The following is a 21,832-nucleotide window of genomic DNA, read 5'->3' on the forward strand; positions in this document are numbered from 1 at the left end:
GGCCAGCTACTCTAAAGACCTAGATTCCTTAGGTATCATTGACACAAGGCCTTTCACCTCCTCTGCTATAGCTTCTCAACAACGCATAAGGAATACTATTTTATTGGCCTCAGCTACCTCATGTCCACCTGATGCAATTTCACTTGGGCCCATGAATAATAAAATGAAAGCTGTTACTTCAGTGCAAATGTGTCCTCTTGCAAACAGAGAATAAAAATGTTTTGAAACTCAGGTATGAAGACTTGCTAGATACACGACAATCTTTCTCTACTGAGGAAAAAGTAAAGTAAATACTAGTGTGAAATAAATCAATTACAACATGGATCTTTAAAATAATTTTTTATTACACCAGTAAAGATACTTATTAGAAAAATTAAAATGCAGATTAGCAAAAAGATTAAAATTTAGTCATAATCCTATAACTCAGAGATAGTCACTGTTAATATATTGTAGTACCTATTTCCAAAGTCTGTACATAGTTCTTTCCCTCTCTATATATGAGTGTATGTGAATATGTGTATTTATGTATGTACCTATGTATATGTGCACATGTATGTTAATACATACAACACACACACACACAAGGAAGTGTTTACAAGAAACTTTTGACTCAAAGACTTTCTCCTGTCTTGTATTCAGAAAAAGCGTCTCTCTAGGAAGCACTGAATGAGTAATACATGGTCCACAGGGCCCTTAACAGTACTTGTATTTCAAGGAAAATGGATTCAAAATCAGGATTGTGACTCTGGTGCCCTTACTTGGTTCAGGAAGCAGATACAAAAGTAAGAAAAAGGAGCAGGATACCTCAGCCCTGGAGTTGAACCAGCACCTACCTTGCCCCTCCTGGTCCTTACGTGGATAAAGTATTACACAGAAAGAATGGAGGAGAGAGGAATTGAAATGCTCCAAATGCCCTTTACAAAATTGATTAAAGCTGACCAAATTATTTTTTTTTCTTCTCTGAGATCAGGTTTTCTGCCACAATTTTAAAAATTAAAGGATGTATCTAAGTTTATCATCTACCAGTGGTTCACATTATACGGAAGTTTATGTCAAAGCTTATAAGTGAAAGTCTCTAGCCATTTTTTAGAACACCATTTCATAAATATCTCATAAAATTAAAACCAGGAAAAAAAGTCAAGAAAGTTGCAAACATAAAAATTATGGAGTCTAAGCTGAGCCTACTTAAATACATCTTAGCTTGGGACCAATTGTTTTCTTCCACATCAAACATCAAATACATTTACCTCCATAATAGCTACATTATATATTACTTCAGAGGAACATCTTCAGATTTTTATTAACATCATTCCCATGTCAAACTTCAAAAGTAAACTGAAATAGCACATTATCCTGGAAATAAGTAAAGTGTTATCAACTTCTGAATACATGATAGACTTACTGCTAATAAAAGCGGTCCAGATATACACATGGAATATATTTTAAAAATATGTTACAAATAATAAACCCATATATATATATATATGGGTTTCATATATATTTATGAAACTGAATCACTTTGCTGTACACCTGAATCTAACACAACATTGTAAATCAACATTTCAATAAAAATTTAAAAAAATAAACTACAGGTAAACTTCAAAAAAAATAAAAATAAAAAAATAAAAAATCCATACTCCCCTAAAATATATAATGTTCTACAGTATTAAACATGCAGAAGTGAGCCATGAGATCACAACAATAAATCACAGGGCACTAACAATGAAGTAGAACTCTCCACCTGGTCCTCTGAACAGAGTATCAATTTAAACACCACAATGTCTTCAAGTTTACTCCAGTGCTCTGTGCCCACTCCCTCCTCTCAACTCATAACCTGATCTTCTGAGATACCCCTTTGTTCCTTTATACTGCTTTGAGGCATCTCCTGTAGTGCTGAGTTTAATGCTTCTATGGTTTAGTGTGTATTATTACAATCTTTCCATTTTTGTACAAGCTGAATTCTTAATTGGATCTCACAGTCTATGGATTTTATATTTTTGCATTTCTCCCAGGGCTAAAATAAAATGGTCACTCAAGAAATATCTGTTGCATAAAAAAATCTTGTTCTAAGTCTCTGAGCTCAAAGAGTTAGCCCCCTTGGGTAGAGAGGCTGTGAGGAACTTGAGCAAGGAGGTCTGTAGGCTAAGAAGACATGAGCTAAGAAAATTGCAATAAGGAAAAGCAAGAATTGGGTCTGGTAAAAGACAACACTTCATAGAAATCAGGTTGGGTGGTGAGAGGGGAGAGAATGGCATGTACCAGATAACACAGGCAGAGGGAAAACAACTCCCACAAGGGGTTGGTGAAGACACCCACCAAATTAACTTGATAAGAACAGAGGCCAGTATGAGGAACTGCACACGAGGAGGTCGGTCGAGAGGGCAGAGATGGGGCTGGTCTGCAGGCACTTGTGTAGCAGGAAGAGTGATCAACATGCTAGCAGTCAGAAAAACAAAATAAAGAGGAAAACCATCTCCAAGGTGACTACAATCTACCATCGTGTCACTGGTTAGTAGTAGTGGTAAGTGTACTTTTACATAATTTTCAAATGAAATCTCTCATTAGGAACTCTGAAGTGTCAAAGGAACAAAACAATTATGAATTTCAATTATCTTAAGAACTATAATTTATCTTCTCTGGTGTATAAGGAAAATATTGTGTGCATCACTTAATGAAATATAGTAAAGTGTGTGTAGGATTCTTTTAAATCACTGTGCTTAGATTTGAATCACACAAAAAATGTATATTTATAAATGTAATCTAGCCACTCACCCCTGGGGGATGACTTAAGAATTTTTTTACTTATTCACTCCATACTTCCTAATACATGATTTTGAAACTGCCAAATGGATCGGATAAAGATGATGTTCATCTGGATTCAATTTAAAATCCATGTACCCTTTCTCAAAGAAAATAGAATAGTACCTCTGGCAGAGAGAAATGATAATTTAATAATTAAATTGTATACTTCTTTGTTCCTTTATTTCTTAGCAACTGAAAAAGTGAAATCTCTTTTTTATTTCAGCTAAAGGAAGACGAAAATGTGAGGAAAATAACAGAAATATTTCCCCCACTATATTCTCTGTTTCTCAAGTAAAGCACTGATTTTCTTTAAAAATATTAAATCTGCTCTAAAACTCACAAATGAGCAGAGAATTAACATAATTCCAAGAAAAAATTTTACAAAGTGGATGGCAGATCTATGAAACAGATTTTTCTTGAGTGTTGTTATTTTTCAGTCAAAAAGCCAGGCAAGCAGGTTATAGTATAACTTGTATGCACAGTTCTGAAATAGCAAAGTATAATATACAGTTCAGAAATGATCAGACTACATCTCAAAGTATGCTTTTCTCTGAATGAGTAGCAGAGAATCAGCCCATTCTCTCTGATAGGATCTAAAAGGAAATAGCATTTTAATGGTATCAACAGCAGCTTTCTATGAAGGAGAGGGAAATTTAGGCAGGATTAGGCCATGGGCCGCCATTGGTAGGTTTTGTAAGAACAGTGTTAGCACATAATTTTGAGGGCTAGTTAATGCCCTTTGAAAATGTGCCTATTAAAGGCTATCTATAATTTTTGTGTGAAATTAATGCCACTCATAAACAAGGCTTTCTAATGGAATTGTTGATAAGCTTAACCACTATATATGGGCACAAAGTCTACTACTTTAATGGAAATAGTCAATGCCATGACCAGGACAGAACCATTTAGTAGGGAAATTGGAAATTTAATTTCAATCAGATGGACAAAAAAATGAAAAAGAATGCTTGAAGTGGTAGCATAAAAACACCAGCGATTAAAAACATTTGGAACCTTCGCTTACCTTTCAAAGGCATTTGTTGCCATGGTTTTTAAAGACCTCTAAAAGCTTCAGCTGTGTCCACAAGAGCTGCCAAGAAATAGGGGCCCTATACTGATTTTATTTGTCAGATGCATTTTGTCTTAATTATCTCCAAGATAAAGATTATTTGGCTGAAGGATAAAAAAAGAAGAGCCACTGTCATTTCACAGGTAGAAAGACTATGATTTTGCTTTTCTGAGCCAGTCTTCAAATGCGTGCATTCATGTGTGCACACACCTCTAATTTTCATACTGTAGCATTAAAGAGTAACTAGCACTTAAAATTGGTAATAGGGATGGCACTCTTACATGGAAGGAGGTTTTCAAGTCTGAAATTTTAGGATTGTGCCTTTCTTTTTTCTCCATTGACAACCAGGAGCCAAACATCTGGCAAGTTTACCAATAGCTGGAGGTAAGACTTTTCTTTTAAAAAGTTTCATTATAAATGCTTTCATTTGAAAATTACATGATAGCTCATATGTATACACCCTAAAACTCTTCTGCCCTTTGGCCCCAATTGTCTTATTTCTCTGTTGCACAATTTGCATCTTTCTGGGCTAGAAAAGATGTCTGTGGACTCCCATAGTATTAATAATTGGTCGGGGGGGAAGCTTGCTTTTTATTTGAACATCATGAAAATGCTTAGATTTGTTCCTGCCATTTACTATTTGTACAGCTAATGTGTTGGTACCAGCATGTTCTCAAATTGTAAGATCCTGGAGAGCAGCATTTGGCCCTATTGGGCTAATTTGTGATTTTCCTGTTTAGAAGGGCCTTGAACATACACTTTTAATAATGAGAGTGCTTCTTACAAGGTTTTGGTAAGATCCAGGAAACTCATAGTATCATGAGAATCAAGAGGATGTTTCTGGAGTTACTTCTTCATTATTAATAACGGACAACCTTCAGGAAGTAGTTAAACCATTCATTTCATCAAGTTTCTTTAAAATTAATTGAGGAAATTGATTCCAATTCCCACTCCTGGACTGTCTGCAAAGTGCTGCTTCTGTTTCTGTAGCTGCTGGATAATTCTACCTGAATGTCCAGCTATCATGTCAAACTCAGTACGTCTGGAATTTAACTTACTCTACCCCTATCTATTTGGCCTTCCTCTTGATTTTCCCAGTTCAGGTGATGACACCAGCATTTTCCCTCTGTTTTTGAACCTCTTTAACTTCCTTCTTTTCCAGATATTTCATATTGAATCATCTTAAAACAATGTAGATTCTTTCATTATAATATCCTTCATTCTATTCCTTTTTCCCATTTCACAAATACCAAAGTTCAGATTTTTAGTATGTCTAAGGTATGTGAATATCAGCCAAATTCATTCTCGTGCTTTTAGTCGTTCCCTTCTCTGGTCTCTCCTAAATGCCTCTGGCAGATTAATCTTAATTAAAGACTGTTTTGTCATAACTCTCCCATGACTGAAAAAATGTAATGGCTTTGTGTTGCTTAAAGCAAACTGATCGTAACCATCCTTTCATTCCTGTATTTATTCATTGAGTGACTCCTGTAATATGAAGCCTTGATTTGGGCCTTGCCTTTGGGAGACTCACAGTCAGTAAGAGAAAGACACACATACACAAATACAAGCAGACCTCAGAGATTTTGAGGGTTGGGTTCCAGATCACTGCAATAAAGTGAATATCACAATAAAAGGAGTCACACGAATTTTTTGGTTTCCCAATGCATATAAAAGTTATGTTTATACTATACTGTCATCTATTGTGCACAATAGCATTACGTCTTAAAAATGTACCTGTCTTAATTAAAAAATACTTTATTGCTAAAAAATGCTAACCATCATCTGAGCCTTCAGCGAGTGGTAATCCTTTTGCTGGTGGAGGGTCTTGCCTCAATGTTGATGGCTGATAACTGCTCAGGGTGGTGGTTGCTCAAAGTGACAATTTCTTAATATAAGACAACAATGAAGTTTGCTACATCGATTGACTTTTCCTTCGACTGGAACAATCGGAGGCTACTGTAGGGTTATTAATTGGCCTAAGTTTAATATTGTTGTGTCTCAGGGAATAGGGAGGTCCAAGGAGAAGGACAGAGACTAGGGAACAGTTCATCAGTGGAGCAGTCAGAACACAACATTTATCAATTAAATTCACCATCATATATGGGTGCAGTTCATGATGCCCCAAAACAATTACAATAGTAACATCAAAGATCACTGATCACAGATCCCCATAACAAACATAGTAATAATGAAAAAGTTTGAAATATTGCGAGAATTACCCAAATGGGATACAGAGACATGAAGTGAGCAATGCTGTTGGAAAAATGGTGCCAATAGACGTTCGATGTAGGGTTGCCACAAACCTTCAATTTGTAAAAAACGCAGTATTTGCAAAAAGCAATAAATCCAAGGGCAATAAAACAAGGTATGCCTGTACCTGCAATCCTAGGCAATGGGAACAAAGTACAGTCATCCCTCAGTATCCTCAGGGGATTGGTTACAGGATCCCCCTCAGATACCACAATACGTGGCAGTTCAAGTGCCTTATATAAAATCACCATAGCATTTGCATATAACCTACACACATCCTCCAGTATACTTTAAATCATCTCTAGATTATTCACAATACCTAATATAATGTAAATGCAAATAGTTGTAAATACAATGTAAATGCTATGTAAATAGTTGGCTGACACAAGTTTTGCTTTTTGGAACTTTCTGGAATTTTTGTTAATATTTTTAATCGGGGGTTAGTTGAACCCACAGATACAAAGTGCTGACTGTAATACGGAGTGCCAAGAAGAAAGAGAACTTCTGCATTAACATCAAAGGTTTGATGACAATCAGTTTGACTAGGACAAGAAGAAATTTTACAGGTAAATCCAGAAAGAAATTCCTAGCAAAGAAATGGGATGGTCAAGTTTGAATAACAGTATGTAGTCCAGTCTTAGAGGGTCTACCTCAGAAGTAGAAACGATGACTTTAAGACAACCAGAAAGATAGGCTAGAACAAGACTGGGGAAATCCTTGAATGCTTGGTTGTCTAAGGATTATTCCATGGGCCCCGAAGTCATTAAAGAATTCTGTGCAAAGTATTGTTATGATTAGAGATTTGCTAATGTTAATAGACTGTCAGTGTGCAGACAGGTTTGGAAGAAGGAAAACAAATGAAGGAAGTGACTTAAATGAAGAAGGAAAAAGGAAGAATTAAATTATTGCAACGATCCTGGTGAAAGTTAATGGGGCAAGCTCTAAGTAGTGGGAATTAGATGGATAGACATTAAAGAGGTAGACCCAACAGGATTACACAACAGTTCTGATGGGAACCATCACAGGGAAGGACTGCAAAGTGAAAAGATGAGGATAACTAATGCCAAGCTTTTAAGTGTAGATGCCTGAGGGAATGGTGAGAGAACTGATATAAAAGTAGTTAGGAGGAGTGGCTAGTGTCAGGGATATGTAGGTGTCACTAAGAAGCAGGGTTGGTACGGGAGCTAAACTTGGAAGATATTTACATAGCTGTTATACTGTAGGTCTTAAATACTGTGCCCTAGGGCTACCATAACAAAGTACCATAAATGAGTAACTTCAAACAACATAAAGTATTGCCTCACAGTTCCGGAGGCTAAAAGTCTGAAATCAAGGTGTCAGCAAAGCCATGCTCCCTCTGAAACCTGTAGGGAAGAATTACTTGCCTTCTGGTGTTTGCCAGCAATCCTTGCTGTTCCTTGGCTTGTAGATGCATCACTTCAATATCTCTTTCCATCATCTCATGGCATTATCCTCCCTGTCTCTCTGTCCAAATTTCCTCTTCCAATAAGAACATTAGTCACCATACTCTAGTATGACCTCATCTTAACTAATTATATCTGCAACAACCCTATTTCCAAATAAGGTGACATTCTGAGGTACTGGGGGATTAGGATTTCATCATATCTTTTTGCGGGGGGGGGACACAATTCAACCTATAACAGATATGTATGACATTGCTTAGGAAACTGGGCGGAGAAAAGGATGAGAATGTGAAAGGAACAGAGGTTGCAAACTCTCCGGAATGCCTGCTTGTAGAGAGACGAAGAGGGAAAATAAAGAGGCAGAGAGAAGACAGCAAGCTCTCTGTTCTTTCACAGTTGATTTACCCAATTTCCACTGTGCATTTCTTGGTTTACACTATTTCACATTTCTGGAATTCTTCTCCAAACTTCTTAATGCCTATGAAAATCCTCCAATTCTTTCCAGGCCTATATCAAATATACCACTTGCATTAACACTTCTCTTGCTAGCCTTACCTGATGAAATAACTCTGTTCTCTGAAGCCCTCCAACAGGTTTTATCTACTATTCTTTTGACTTTTTGCCATGTTCTATCATTTAACAGATGTGTGCCCACATGACTGTAGACATGGGAGTTATAGCAACAAACAGGGCAGACCAAACCAGAAATCAGCTCTCACTGAGCTTCCATCCAAGTTTGGGCAGGAATATTTGAAGGTGGCACCTGTTGCAGACAGATAATAATCAACCAAATGAATAAATTTAAAAGTTCATTAAGGGTTTAAGGACCTTAAAGGAAAATAAGAAAGGTATTTAAAAAAAAACAAGAGGCAAAGGTTTGTAGGGTTATTTTTGGTGGGGTAATCAGGGGAGACTTCTCAGAGAAGTGGTCTTCTCAGAGAAGTGGTCTCTGTACATGTGGTTGTGTACAGAGATTGAACGACAAGAAGCCAGCCAAGTAAAGAGCTGGGTGTTGCAAGCAAAGGTAAAAAGGGAACCATATATACTAAGGTCCTGAGAAAGGAATGTGTGTCCATCGTGTGTTGGGAGAAGAGAAAGATGGCCATCGTGGCTGGATTACAGTGATGGGGAGAGAAGGAAGCAGGAATACAACCATGCAGAGTATTTTAAGGCATAGAAAGAAATCTGGACTTTAAGTGCAGTGAGAGTTTAAGTTTAAGACCATATGACCTGATTAATGTACCTAAAAGACCTCTCCTGCTGTCACTTGGAGACTAGACTGCAGAGGAGCAAGTAGGGAAATGTGGAGACAAAAGACTTAGTATTTTTGGGTGCATGTACTGCCAGGATCAACTCTGAGCTGTATCTCTGAAAGGACTCCAGAGATAAGGCAGTTTTGTAATGAGAGAGCAGCCTCCACTTCTACCCCATCCTCTGGCCTTTTCTAGACAGGGGCGCATAGGCCAAGACAGAAGGTGACTGGAAATGGGAAACTTAGCATAAAAACTAACCCATCTTGGGCAAACAAGAGTGAATTCCTAAGCACAAAAGAGCTAAGTTCTCTTTTCACAGACCAGCTGAACGGGCCTGAGGTTCTGTAGAAAGTCAGTCTCTGCTTACCCCTGGCAGCTGTTGAAGGAGCTATCCAGGGTGCTGGACTCTCAACCTGAAGCTTTCTAGGGCCTGGTGGGTAAGGACATCAGTTATCCTTGTCGGACCTAAGACCCCCACTGTGCTGAACCCTAGCCAGACTCCACCCTGATACCACGTCCTTCTGGCCTTAGCTAACCTTTACGTCAACATGGGCCTGGGCCATATCTGTTAAGCATAGTGTTACGCATCTTCCATAGATGCCTTAGAAAGAAAATAAAAAGTGGCAGTGCAGCTAGGGGTGTATAGATAGGTTTGAGCCTCCACTGTGCCTCATGACCATTTTAATATAAGACCATAATATGATCTTTATAATATTTATTTGTAATATTATGACCAAGAAGCGAGCTCCAAGGAGTCCTTTTTCCTTTGAATAATGTTCAAAGGTAGTACTTGGCTGCTGAACCTATAACCAGATCTGCTTATGTAACTCATCCAAGAGTCTCTGCCTACAACACATCTTAAGGAACACTGCTCCTCTACTTACAATGATTAATAAATTCACAGAATACCCAGTTTCACCCATCTCCCTTAAATCGTGTCCTTGACTTCACTTTAAAAAAAAAAGTATGTTCAACTGAAGGCCATTATTCAATTTCTTGAGTAATCAAGTTCATACGCTAGGTAGGGGATGAAAATTTGTATGCTTTCAAGTCAAACACTTTACCTCTTCAACTAAACACTTAGAGCACTAGAGTAATCTGATGGATACTCATTTCTAGCTCTCTTCTTAAGCAACAAGAAAAACAGGAAGAGCTACAGCATCTTCAGAACTTTCTACCTGCAGCATGTCAGACCCTTCACTGTCCTTAAATAGGTTTGAGGGGCAGCGTGATTTATAAAGAGTCACAGAAGTTCAGTAAAACTTTTTAGTTCCAAGCTGTCAAGACTATGATGAGAAAGACTCTATTGCTCTGCTGTTTTCCTTTTATATACACAAACAAATCAAAGATGGAAACGCCATTCAAGTCAAAAGGAAATAAATGACTTGTTTTTACACAGTCTAAGAAGAAATATATGGCCCAGGAATGTCTTAGATGGTATATTAATTTTGTTAATTTTTATTCACAGAACTCCCCAAACTCTGTCTTACCTCCTGGTCTTTACCCGCATACTCAGTCCCATTTTCATGTGATTGAACACTCAACCTGCCCTTCTTCATTTTGCTCACTTGCAAAATTCTCGAGACAATTTTAAATCAGGAAACTTTCTCTGAGAGCCTGACTCAAGCCCCACCAGGAATAAGTGAAGTTTGGACTCCTGTAAAATCTGCACTCACCCTCATCTTGGTACTTATCACACTGTAATTTAATTGCTGATTTATTTGTCCATCTCTCCTACTACCTTTAAGCTCTATGGGGGTAAGGACTATGTTTTTACTGTAATTGTATCTCCAGGACCTCACACAGTGCTTTGCTTAGTAGAGGCATTCAATGAACAAATTAATAAATTAGTGAACTTTATAATTTTTAAGGTTCCTCTCTATCTTTAAAAGTTAATAACTCTGCCTTGTTTCCAGGCTTCCTGCAGAACTTTGGACTCAATAGTCATCTCATTTAAGAAACCGTCTATAAATGTCTTCATACCATGATAAGTAAGAAGTTTCTGAAGCCACATAGAAATTGCATTTGTAAGCAGTTTATATGTACAACTTTATATAGCATAATGAAATCCTACTATTTAGTCTGTATGTACAAGTTAGAAATCAGATACATATTTTAACTATCAAAGAGTAAGCAAACATTTTTTTGAATATTTGAACTTGAGAAACAGCCATACCAACAAAATATTTCTTTTTATACACTTACATTTACTTCATTTAATTTTTATAAGTATTTTTTTCCTGTGTTTTCTGTTCCGATGCCTTAATGCCTAGAGACAATACTAAGTTCAATGTGGTGTTACATAGCACACTCCTAAATGCTGAACACACGTGAAGAAAATAATTTATGAAAATACTGTCATTGTTCCTTGGAGGAAGATAGTTTCTACCTTCAATCTCAGTCTTTTTACATTTATAACTGACAATATCTTCTTATATTCATCTATTGTCTTCCCTATCTGTATCATAGCACAGCACTTTATACTAACTTACTCTCTAATCCTATCATGAGAACGTGTACCTTTGCCTCCCCAAATAAATTTCCCAAATTCTAAATTTTGTGGGATTATGGATTACTTCTTACACATATTTTTATTTCCCTCAGACTATCTAGCACAGGTACAGAGTAAGTTCTCAATAAACATGAAAGACAAAACGTTAGATTTGGAAACCATCGATTCTCTTGTCATACATTAAATCGGGAGTCAGCAAATTATGGCCCACAGGCCAGTCCTGGTCAGCTACCTGTTTGTGTATATAAAGTTTTATTGGCACACACCCATTTATTTACACAGTGCCTATGGCTCCTTGCAGGCCACAGTGCCAGAGATGAGTAGCTGTCACAGAGACTGCATGGCCTGCAAAGCCTAAATAGTTACTCTCTGGTCCTTTGCAGAAAAACTGCTGACCCCTGCTCTAAATCATTTTTACAGACGAGGGAACTCAGTCTCAGATAAATGACTTGTCCAAGTTTGTAGCTGAACCTACCCACTAAATCTACCTCTGCCAGATGATTTTTCCATACCAGATTAAATGCTTGATAAAAATAATGGTATCTTAGATTATATAAAATTAAATGAAAAGAGGAGTCACAAATGAAGATGGCTGTCAAAAGACCTTTAAGGGCTTATACTAACTTAAACCAAAATACAAATATCATTTTTCTAAATTAAGATAGTATTAATATCTGCTAGTAAAATTAAATAATCTGTGTTGGTATGTATCTATATACAAAAATCCACTATCATATAATATTATAAATTTTATTAAAATTCTGATAAAAAAAGTCCCAGTCTTACAATAGATTTCTAAAAGATGTTGAAAGTAATAGTTGTCCAAAAAAAGTGCTTTTAAAATGGACCAAGTTGACCTCACACGCTACTCTATTAAGATATGAATAGCCTTTAAAAAAATCCATCCACTGTCAATGAAAGGAAAAATAAATAGTGTGTATCATCCCTCAGCCTTCACCCCACATCAGGGCAGTGAAGAGCTACAGCAGAAAGTCCATGAGAATAGTGATTCATTCTCTATTCAAAAGTGTCTGCAATCAGTACCTATTAATTTAGTAGACTCTGGTTTTCAACAAGTTACTTCAGTCTCAATTTCCATAGAGGGAATCACACAAAAACTCCATCAGAAATATTCTTAGTATTTATATACTAAACTTTGTTTAAGCGGAAAAGATAAAGGAATAAGAACAGAGAAAAATGGTCCAGTATTAAAACAAAAGGTTAATCCAGCTAGTTTAAACTGCTGTCAGATCTCTGTTTTTGTCAAAGGATCTTTAGCATAGATATTTTAGGTAGTAAAAATGATTGTTTCTCCCAGTATATCCTATATAGACAATATAGCAACAATATAGACACTCCTGGAGTAGAAATGAAATGTAGCTGGCAGTCTATCAGAGAAGCTGCACTTGGAAAACTGTATAAAAGAAAAGGATCGAAGAAGGCATTGCAAATGACGTGAATGAAATCTTACAGGTGTATACTTAATAACTGCTTGATACAGATAATACATCCCTTATTACAAGTCACCAGCCATTGAATCTTCTCATTTTAGCAAAAGGTCATGTCATCCATTGAGGCAACAAAGAGATGGAAGAAGAGCAAGGGAGGAACGAGTTAAATTAGAATTGGTCTGGAGCAAAGATCAGAATGCTTATCTGCGCAAAGCTAAGCTGGAGAAATAATTATATATGGATAATTAATATCACACTACATCACATAAGCCTAGTTGCCTACAACACATAAATATCCACCTGCCATCCCCCAATCATTGCATGGACAACATCTCAGAGACACAGCTATTGAAATCCTCTTCCTCTAGAGTTGCTCAAGACTGTTGGGATCTTGCCAAATGGAGGAAGCTAATGACTCTGCCACAACTGCCCTGACATTTGCCAATTCCTTCTCCTGGGATCTTGTCTCTTCTCCATGTTTCTACCATAGATACTAGTGGACCTACTAGGTATTAGTGTTTTGTACAAATGGCTGATCATATGCCTTCCTCTGTTGCTTCCCCTCTTAGGATTAAAAAATGGGATAAGTTGTTTGCAACACACTATTACCTTGAATACTTCTCTTGAAGAAGGCCTTACAGCCCTCGCAAGACCAAACTCCATAATGGTAGCCTGAGGCATAGTCATTGCACACTGCACAGTAGCGAGTCTCCTTGGCAGATTCCATGGCCATGCTTCCCTTGTCACTGGTGCTGGCCAATCTCTCTCTGCCACCCTGGCGCCGATTATCTGAATTTGGCCTGGGGAAAAAAATAGGAGAAAAAAAACAAAAAAACAAAACAAAAAAAAAACAGTGAATCCATTAACATTAGAAAAGCAAAACATGCACTCTCCTCTAAAGAATAAGAGGCTTGGAAGATGTAGCAGATCCACTTTATTCTGACATTTTGAAATAATGAATCATAATGTAAGCTAATCTTTCATTACCTCTTGCCGTCTGTTGCAGCAAAAGGTGTTTGCCTATTATATTAACCTTGAGGGGAAATCGTTCATTGCAAACTTTCTTAAAAAATGGACTTCCTACACCAGAATATATTATCCAGAAAATGACAAAATGAAATTAGCTGGTTTCTAATAGACTTATTCATTTTTTTAGGGATTCTCAATTAACCCAGAACCATTAGAGAGCAATGCTCATTCCAATTCTAGACCACACTAAGGGCCTTTAGAAAATGGAGACAAAGCATAAAACAGCTGGAACATTTGAAAGTCAGATGAACTGATGAACAACATAGAACATGTGTAGAAAGATAATTCAAATTTTTACATCATTGTTACAAGGTAACCCCGGGTGTCAGTTGTTATGACTTGACTGTAATTTGAGGATACTAGTCAATATTCAATATTCCTCTTCAAGAACATGTAGAATGAGAAGAACAGAGGAACACAAATGATTACACCAACCTTGAAAATGTTCAGGGAGGAAGCGTATCTCAGAAAAGAAACTGAGAAGAAACAGTCAGAAAGTTCTGGGAGAACCAAGGAAATGGGGAAGCAAAAAAGTTTAAAGAAGTAGAAAGCTTTTAAGAAGGGGAGTGTGACCAATCGTGTCAAAGGAGCAGAAAAGTCCAATAAAACCAGGACTGATAAAGTGAAGTTGGATTTGACACGGAGGACACTTAGCAAGGAGTTTCAGTAGAGAGTACAAGCCAATCCAGTGGGTGGAGAGTGGATGGAACGTAAGGAAATGAAAATGAGTGAAGGCCATTCCTCTGAGAACTTGGACGTGAATCGAAAGAGAAAGAGATAGGGTTGTCACTAAAGAATATAAAGACAAAAAGGCGTTTTGGAATGGAAGGGGCCTGAGAAGGCTTCATGGAGGCTGAAGGGAATAGGCCAGTAGGGAGGGAATGGTGGAAGGTACGGAGAAGGGAAAACAGAACAAAGGCAAGAAGGAAAGTAAAGCAGTTGGGATTAAATACACAGGTAGAAGGAACAGCCTCACTGAAGACACCTTGAAGAAGACAGGGAGCAAAGAGGTAAGGAAAGGAGTAGATGAGACTAAGTTTGCATGTCTCATCTAACCACGTATAGGAGCAGAAATGACATTGACCCAGGATTTGCTAGGCATGTGCAACAGAATAAAGGTGGTATGAGAGAATTGGGGAGTATATAGCCAGAGCCCAGCACAGTGCCTGGTATGTAGTTGGCACTCAATAATACCTTGAAATGAATGGAGTGCTCCAGGGTATATAAGGGGGAAAAAAAAGAAGTAGAAAAATATTGGAAGGAAAGATGGAATGAAGCCTATGACATTTAAAAACAAAAACAAAATAAGATGAGAAAAAGTGAATTGAAGATAGAGCTGCCAGGGTCTCTCGGTTAAGGAAGCTCATGCTTCCTGCTTTCCACTCCCCGCCCAAATAACCAGACCACCCTGACTCTCACCGCTCCTCCCCTTCACAAGCCTGCCTTTCCTTTTAGCTCAAATTGTACAACCCTTCCTTGCCCTTCTCACTCATTAACGTCGCCCACAATTTTGTGGCAGTGGCTCTCAAACTACATTTGCCGTAATATTCACAAAACAAGGAGCTCCTTGGGTTGAGTGCGTCTGACTTTGCCAGTTTGTTCCATTCTAAATGACTTAGCTCTTAGGTTGGCAGCCATAAGCAGGAGATCTTTATTTTTTTAATATCCTTAGAGAGAGCTGCCTCACAGTTTTCAATTCTAGTTCATATTCTGTTACCCAACTCCTTCCATTTCATCACCATGCCGTCAACGCCCCCCCAAATAACCTCAAATCTTTCTACTGTTTGTTTACTAATGTCTCATGCACGATTCAAGTCAGCAGGTAGCCGCTGTGAAGATTTCACTAGAGAAGCTTAGCACCTGGGGAGGGAAGGGGTGGTGAGCAAGCATGACATTGCCAGATTCGATGTCTTATAAACCTTATTAAGTATTGACCCTCGGGAACCAGCTCAGCACCCAACACATAGCAAGCATTCAATACATGTTTGTTGAATGAATGAATGAGTGAATAGTATGTGCATGGGCAAAAGTTCCAAGGTGGCAAGTATCCTCCACCCATCCCTGCATAATAAAATACCGTATTTTTTTTTAATTGTGGCAAGATAAACATAATATAAAATCTATTACCTTAACTGTTTTTAAGTGTACAGTTCAGTGATAAGTATATTCACACTGTTGTACAACCAATCTCCAGAAATTTTCCATCTCACAAAACTGAAACTCTTTACCCATTAAACAACAACTCCTCATTTCTTCTTCCCCCCAACCCCTGGCAAACACCATTCTACTTTCTGTCTCTATACATTGGCATTCTGGATACTTCATATAAGTAGAATCATATAGTATTTGTCTTTTTGTGACTGGGTTTATTTCACTTAGCATAATCCATGCATGAATTCCTCTCTTATCAGCCACTCCTAATCCCCACACACTGGAAATAACGTATCCCTGTTCTGAACTCGATAGCAGGTTTTTCTTTACTTCTCTTCTGCTACTTACTACATTATCACTCCTTCAATTGTACATTCTCGTCTTCATTGTTGTCCACTAAGTTCCTTGTGTCTTATCTTTGGAACGCTGAGTGTTTATAGCACAGAGCCTCTTCCAGAATAGGAACTCAATAAATATTGATATCAAACGAATTAATCAATGACTGAGTCAATAATATAACAATTTTCAAAACAATATAAATAGGATATGCAAATACTGTTTTTAAGAATATGGGTAAAAGATGTAAGAGCAAAAGCCCATTTTCCCCAGATCTAGCAGAGTTGCATGCTGTCGGCAAAATGCCTTTCGTCCACACTTTACCTTTGAGATGGCCCTGGAATACTGAAAGTCTACTGTAGACATAGGGCATAAAATCAGAAAGCTTCCGAGAAGAAGAGCGGGGAAATTACACAGGCCACATTTCCTCTCCATAAAGCAACTTTTTTATCCAAATGGGAAGTTCACATATATAACATTGTCAGTAATCATTTTGGCTCAGCCCTGCTCGATGAAGACTCCCAGACCAGGGTTGCATAAAAACGAATATAATCCAGATCAAGCGAAAAGGCAAGTGAGATCATCTCATGGGTTGCAAAGCCCTGCGGCACCTTGAAATGCGATGCTCAAGGCTCTCTTGAGAGTCAAGCCAAGCTCATTTGGCACAGCTGCATCCAGATAGAGATCCCTGTCCTCAGGATGCAGACTCACTTGGCCCCATTATCTGCAGTGGAAAGGATCAGAGAGGGAGGTGCTCATGTCTGGACTCAGACCAACACACAAGGGTGGCTCAGGCACCAACCCAAGGTTAGACCAGTCCCCAGGGATAAGCCTACTTACAGGTCCCGGACTCACCTCTTCCAGCTGTCCTCTGCCTGGCCTTGCCCGACTGCAGCTGTCATAGACACGGAACCTTTAGCCTCACACCTCTCTAGTAGGAAGTGCTTACATTACATTTAGGGCAATCTTTCTTCCTCTCCCTCTGCCTCAGAGGCCCTTTGGCTTCTCCTTATTTCCACAGGACCAACATTAACTACTCTCATTAACTACCTTTCATGTTCTAAATGTCTTCAGGTTCTGCCTTCCTAATAAGAGGCTTTGGATAAAAGCCTTTTTATCCATTTGGATAAAAATGCCCTCTCCCTTTATCCTACGTGAAGATTTAACTAACTCTTTTGTCAAATTGCTAAAATGTCTCCCTTTTTGTAAAACTTGTCTCCTTTTCTCACTAAATTGTCACCAAATTTAGTGAGTTTCTCATCCTGGACACTTCCTCATAAGACATAGATAAGAAGTTGACTAGTCTATTAGGCTACGTATTAAGAGATTAGATGTTCTTTAGCCCTACAGATACCTTTAAAGATTCTCTGAAACGAAGTAGGGCAGAAGCTTGAGTGAGACATGGAGGGATGTTCTGCATCAGTAACTTAACACATTGCAACTTTGAGGCACACAAGTGACTAAGGAATGGAGTAAAGTAATGGCAGGAAAAAGAATAGCAGAAGCTGGAGAGCATCAAATAACAAAAGACACCATCACTGCACCTATGGAAACTAGAAACTCAACTGATTATATTTAGTTCCATTTTCATTACATCAGTTTGACAACTAAATATTTCCAAATGGATGCCCCACTGATATTACATACTCAATATGATTAAGAGAGATGTCAGAAGGCATTCATATTGAGGTCAGAGAGTGGACTCTCTTGGACCAAGTAAAAACAGAGCCCATTAAAAAGTATTTGCCAGGAAGATTTTCATTAATCAAAGGAAAAGTTTGAAGTTCAATGTAACCAAATACTCTTGTTTTTCCAACCACAAATCATGGTACCAGCCATCCAAAAGCATGATTCCCCTGATTAACCAAGCATTTAAAATTTTTTTAGAGCCTTGGTTTCTAAAGGAAATATTTTTTGCAAAGTTAAAAGAATCAACAAATATCCACTCCCTAGAAATGTGGAGGTAATTAAGTGCTAGTGGAACAACTTCATGAGGTTCCCTCACCAATCAAATCCCCGAAGTTGTGAGCAGTCAAAGTTCCCTGAACTTTCTTTTCATGGCATTTACCATAATTTCCAGTCCCATGTTTGAGGCATTATTGACAAATATATGTTCCCTGTGGTAAACAGTACATTCCATGAAGGCAGGGACCATGTCTCATTTGCTCCCAATTTTAACTGACACACAGTAGGCTGTTAATAAATATTTGCTAAATGTACCTCCTACATCTAAGCCATCATCAAATTCAGTCCATCATTTCTTCAAAACTCAATGCTTATCCTTCTTTGCATCCCTGGTTTTCATCATTCTCGCATAAGAGACCAATACTCCATGTCTGAATTACTAGAATTAAAGTCCTGTCTCCCATCATTCCTCAAATTCATCCTGCCAACCACTGCCAAAAGAATCATCATAAAAGACAACATTCATCTCTCAATAACTTCTCATTGCCTATACCTGGGGATCATTACCTCTTTGGTGGGTCATGGACTTGTTTGACGATACAATGAAAATGCTGAAACTGTCTAGAAAACACATAAACAAACTTTCAAACTTCTGCCTATAATTTTAGGGGAGTCATAAACCAGGAAAACTCAAGTTAAAAAATCATCAACAAATAAAATTAAGCCCAAGTGCTTGAATTCCCTGCTCCAATCAGAACTGGTCTCTTTGTAGCTCCCTGAGCAAAATTTTATCAAATCCACCTCTGAGAAATTGCTCACACCATGCTCCCCACTTAGTCACCACCTCCCATCACCTACACATCTCAGCTGTCAGATAAAACCATGCTTCGTTTTCCATATTCCATAAGGCTTATCCTACATATTCCAACTCACACTGGTTCAGCTTTAAATTCTTACAGCAGGTAAAGTCTTCACCACTTCTCTGGACAGCCACTCACATCTCACTGGCCACTACTCCACCTCTATTTCCTCTGCAGGATTTTCTTCCCCCACCAGGCTCCTAAATGTCAATGTTCCTTGAGGTTCTGCCCCCAGCCCTCGGCTGTCTCAGCTGACAGCTCTTTGTGGGAATCTCAGCCATGTGTGTGACCACAAGAAACTGCCGTCCCATACTCCTCTCCTGGACAGCAGACCTACATGCTAATTACCCACTCTGCAGCTCCTCTTGAATGACCCTAAGAAACCTCAACCTTAATGCGCACAAAACTAAACCCAGGATCTTTCCCTAAAAGCCTGTTCTTCGTCCTGCATTCCCACTTTTGGCCCTATGGCCCCTTGATCCACCTGAGGCATTCAAGCATGCTGCTCCCCCTGCCTGGAACACCCTTCCTCACCCACTGAATAACTCCTATTTATCCTCCAGTTCAAAGTTTAAACTTAACTTCCTCCAGGGAGCTTTGCTGACCTCCATGAGCTAGGTTAGATGTACCCTGAACTCCCCCTATTGTAGTAGAGGCCTTTACTCCCTATGATATTGTAATTTATTATAAGAAATATATATTTGGTCTTCATCCCCATTCCTTGCACAGAGTTCCTAAAACCCTTGGAATTTCCTAAGTGATGAAAGCAACAAAGGTATCTCTTGTTATGTTAACAAAGTGACTTTTGGACCCCATCTCAGGAGGAGGGTTTGTTGCCAGGGGAACCAGCCAAGCATTGAGGGTTGGAACTTTCAGTTCCACCTCCTGATTTGGGGGGATAGGGGAGGGGATGGAGGCTGAATCAATCACCAATGGCCAGTGATTTAATCAATCATGCCTAGGTAATGAAGTCTCCGTAAAAACCCAAAAGGAAGGGGCTGGAGAGCTTCTGGGTGGGTGAACACACAGAGGTATGGAGAGAGGGGTACACCTGGAGAGGGCATGGAAGCTCTGCACCCCCTCCCCATACCTTGCTCTATGCATCTCTTCCATCTGGCTGTGATCTAGTAAGTCAAATGTTTATAATAAACCAGTAATCTAGTAAGCAAAATGTTTCCCTGAGTTCTGCGAGCCATTCTAGCAAATTGATCAAACCCAAGCAGAGGCTCATGGGAAACTTGGATGTAAAGCCAGTTGGTCAGAAGCACAGATGACGACTGGGCCTTGCGATCAGCATCTAAAGTGAAGGGCAGTCTCATGAGACTAAGCCCTTAACCTATGGGATCTGATACCACCTCCAGGGAGCAAGTGTCAGAATTGAGTTCATCGCTTGGTGGTGTGTTAAAACACATACACACATACAGAATGCAGTCAGAATCATACTTCCCTATTCAAAACCCTCATGGCTTCCCACCACACCAAGAATAAAATTCAAAGGCCCAGCGCCATCTGTTCCCTGGCTGTCACTCTCGCCTGGACCCCTCACACTGCTTCCCTCACTCACCAAGTTCCAAGCGCTGAAGTCGCTGCTGCGCCACAAAGGCCAAGTGCGTCCAGGTCTCAGCGCTCTTCTCCTGACTTGTTTCCTCCCTCCACTCAGGGTTTCTCACCTTCTCAGGGAGCCTTTCCTGACCTCTCTAAAGTAGCCTCCCAATTACTGTTCACCCTTTTATATTGGTTTGGTTTTTCTTCATGGCGCTTAATGGCTACCCAACATCAAACCAAATGTTAACGTTTATTTACTGTGTCTTCCCCAAATGTAAGCTTCCTTTCCCCAAAACCTGGAAGAGAGCCTAGCAGAGAAATAATTGTTGAATGAACAAGTACATAAATAAATGATTGAAGCCGTGGACCCACATTTGGTTGTGTTCTGTTTAATGATCTATCCTTCCCCATACACTATAACCTCCACCATGGCAGGGACGGCGGCTACCTTACTCACCATGGTCTCCCAGCTCATGCTCAGCACAATCTGACACACAGGTAAGTGATTAAGAAACATCTGCCATCTGAATGAAGGTACAGACATGGTGAGTCTTCTTGAAAGTCTTCCCAACTTGCCTGTAACTCCCACATCACAACCCTGTCCCCCACACCACAGCAAGAGCGAGGCAAAATGGACATGAAATCCTTTATGTCTCCTCAACGTCTATCATAAGGCTTCTTAATCTTCTTTTTCTGGGTGGACCCCGGGAAAATACCCTTATTTACAGAAACACAGATTTTGCTTATAATCTTTGGGTGTTCATGGGCCCCCTGAAGTCCATGAATGGTCTCCTTAGAAGACTTCAGACTAAGAGCACCCATCCCAGGTCTATGGGAGAAATGCAGGCTCTTTAGTATTGACCATGACGACTTGGCCACTGTCCAGTCTCCAGCTCCATCCCTCCCTGTGAGGGTTAATTTTAAGTGTCTCACTTCCCCAACGTGGCTAGCACATGTCTGGGCCTTTGTCCACACTGCTTCCTATCTTGGCCAAAAAGCAAAAATCTCCTGAGTGAAAATGGCCCCTTCTCAGGTAGCAACCACTGAATTTCTCAATAGAATCAACATGCGCTCCTAGAGTATCACATACATAACTATTCCAAAATCCTCCTCATCATCATATGTGTTCACTGTGAGTCTCCAGGAAAGAGATCCTATTAGCGGCAGCTTTGCTTCCCAGTTTCCAGCACAGTAATGACAACTAGTAAGCGTCCGACAGTTGACTGTGGAATGAGTAAGATTATATGC

The 21,832-nt window shown here is 39.1% G+C and overlaps 1 protein-coding gene across 2 annotated transcripts in view; it reads right to left on the reverse strand.

The window, feature by feature from the left end:
* The window catches only part of ESR1 (estrogen receptor 1), a 259,834-nt gene that overhangs the window by 212,775 nt on the left and 25,227 nt on the right, over positions 1–21,832 (reverse strand). For both annotated transcript variants that reach the window (XM_036872012.1, XM_036872013.1), the window contains exon 3: positions 13,368–13,558. In XM_036872012.1, coding sequence (XP_036727907.1) covers positions 13,368–13,558 — 191 coding nt within the window. The remainder of the gene's footprint in view (positions 1–13,367; positions 13,559–21,832) is intronic.

The sequence above is a fragment of the Balaenoptera musculus genome, chromosome 12, assembly GCF_009873245.2.
Source record: "Balaenoptera musculus isolate JJ_BM4_2016_0621 chromosome 12, mBalMus1.pri.v3, whole genome shotgun sequence".
NCBI classification, from domain to species: Eukaryota; Metazoa; Chordata; class Mammalia; order Artiodactyla; family Balaenopteridae; genus Balaenoptera; species Balaenoptera musculus.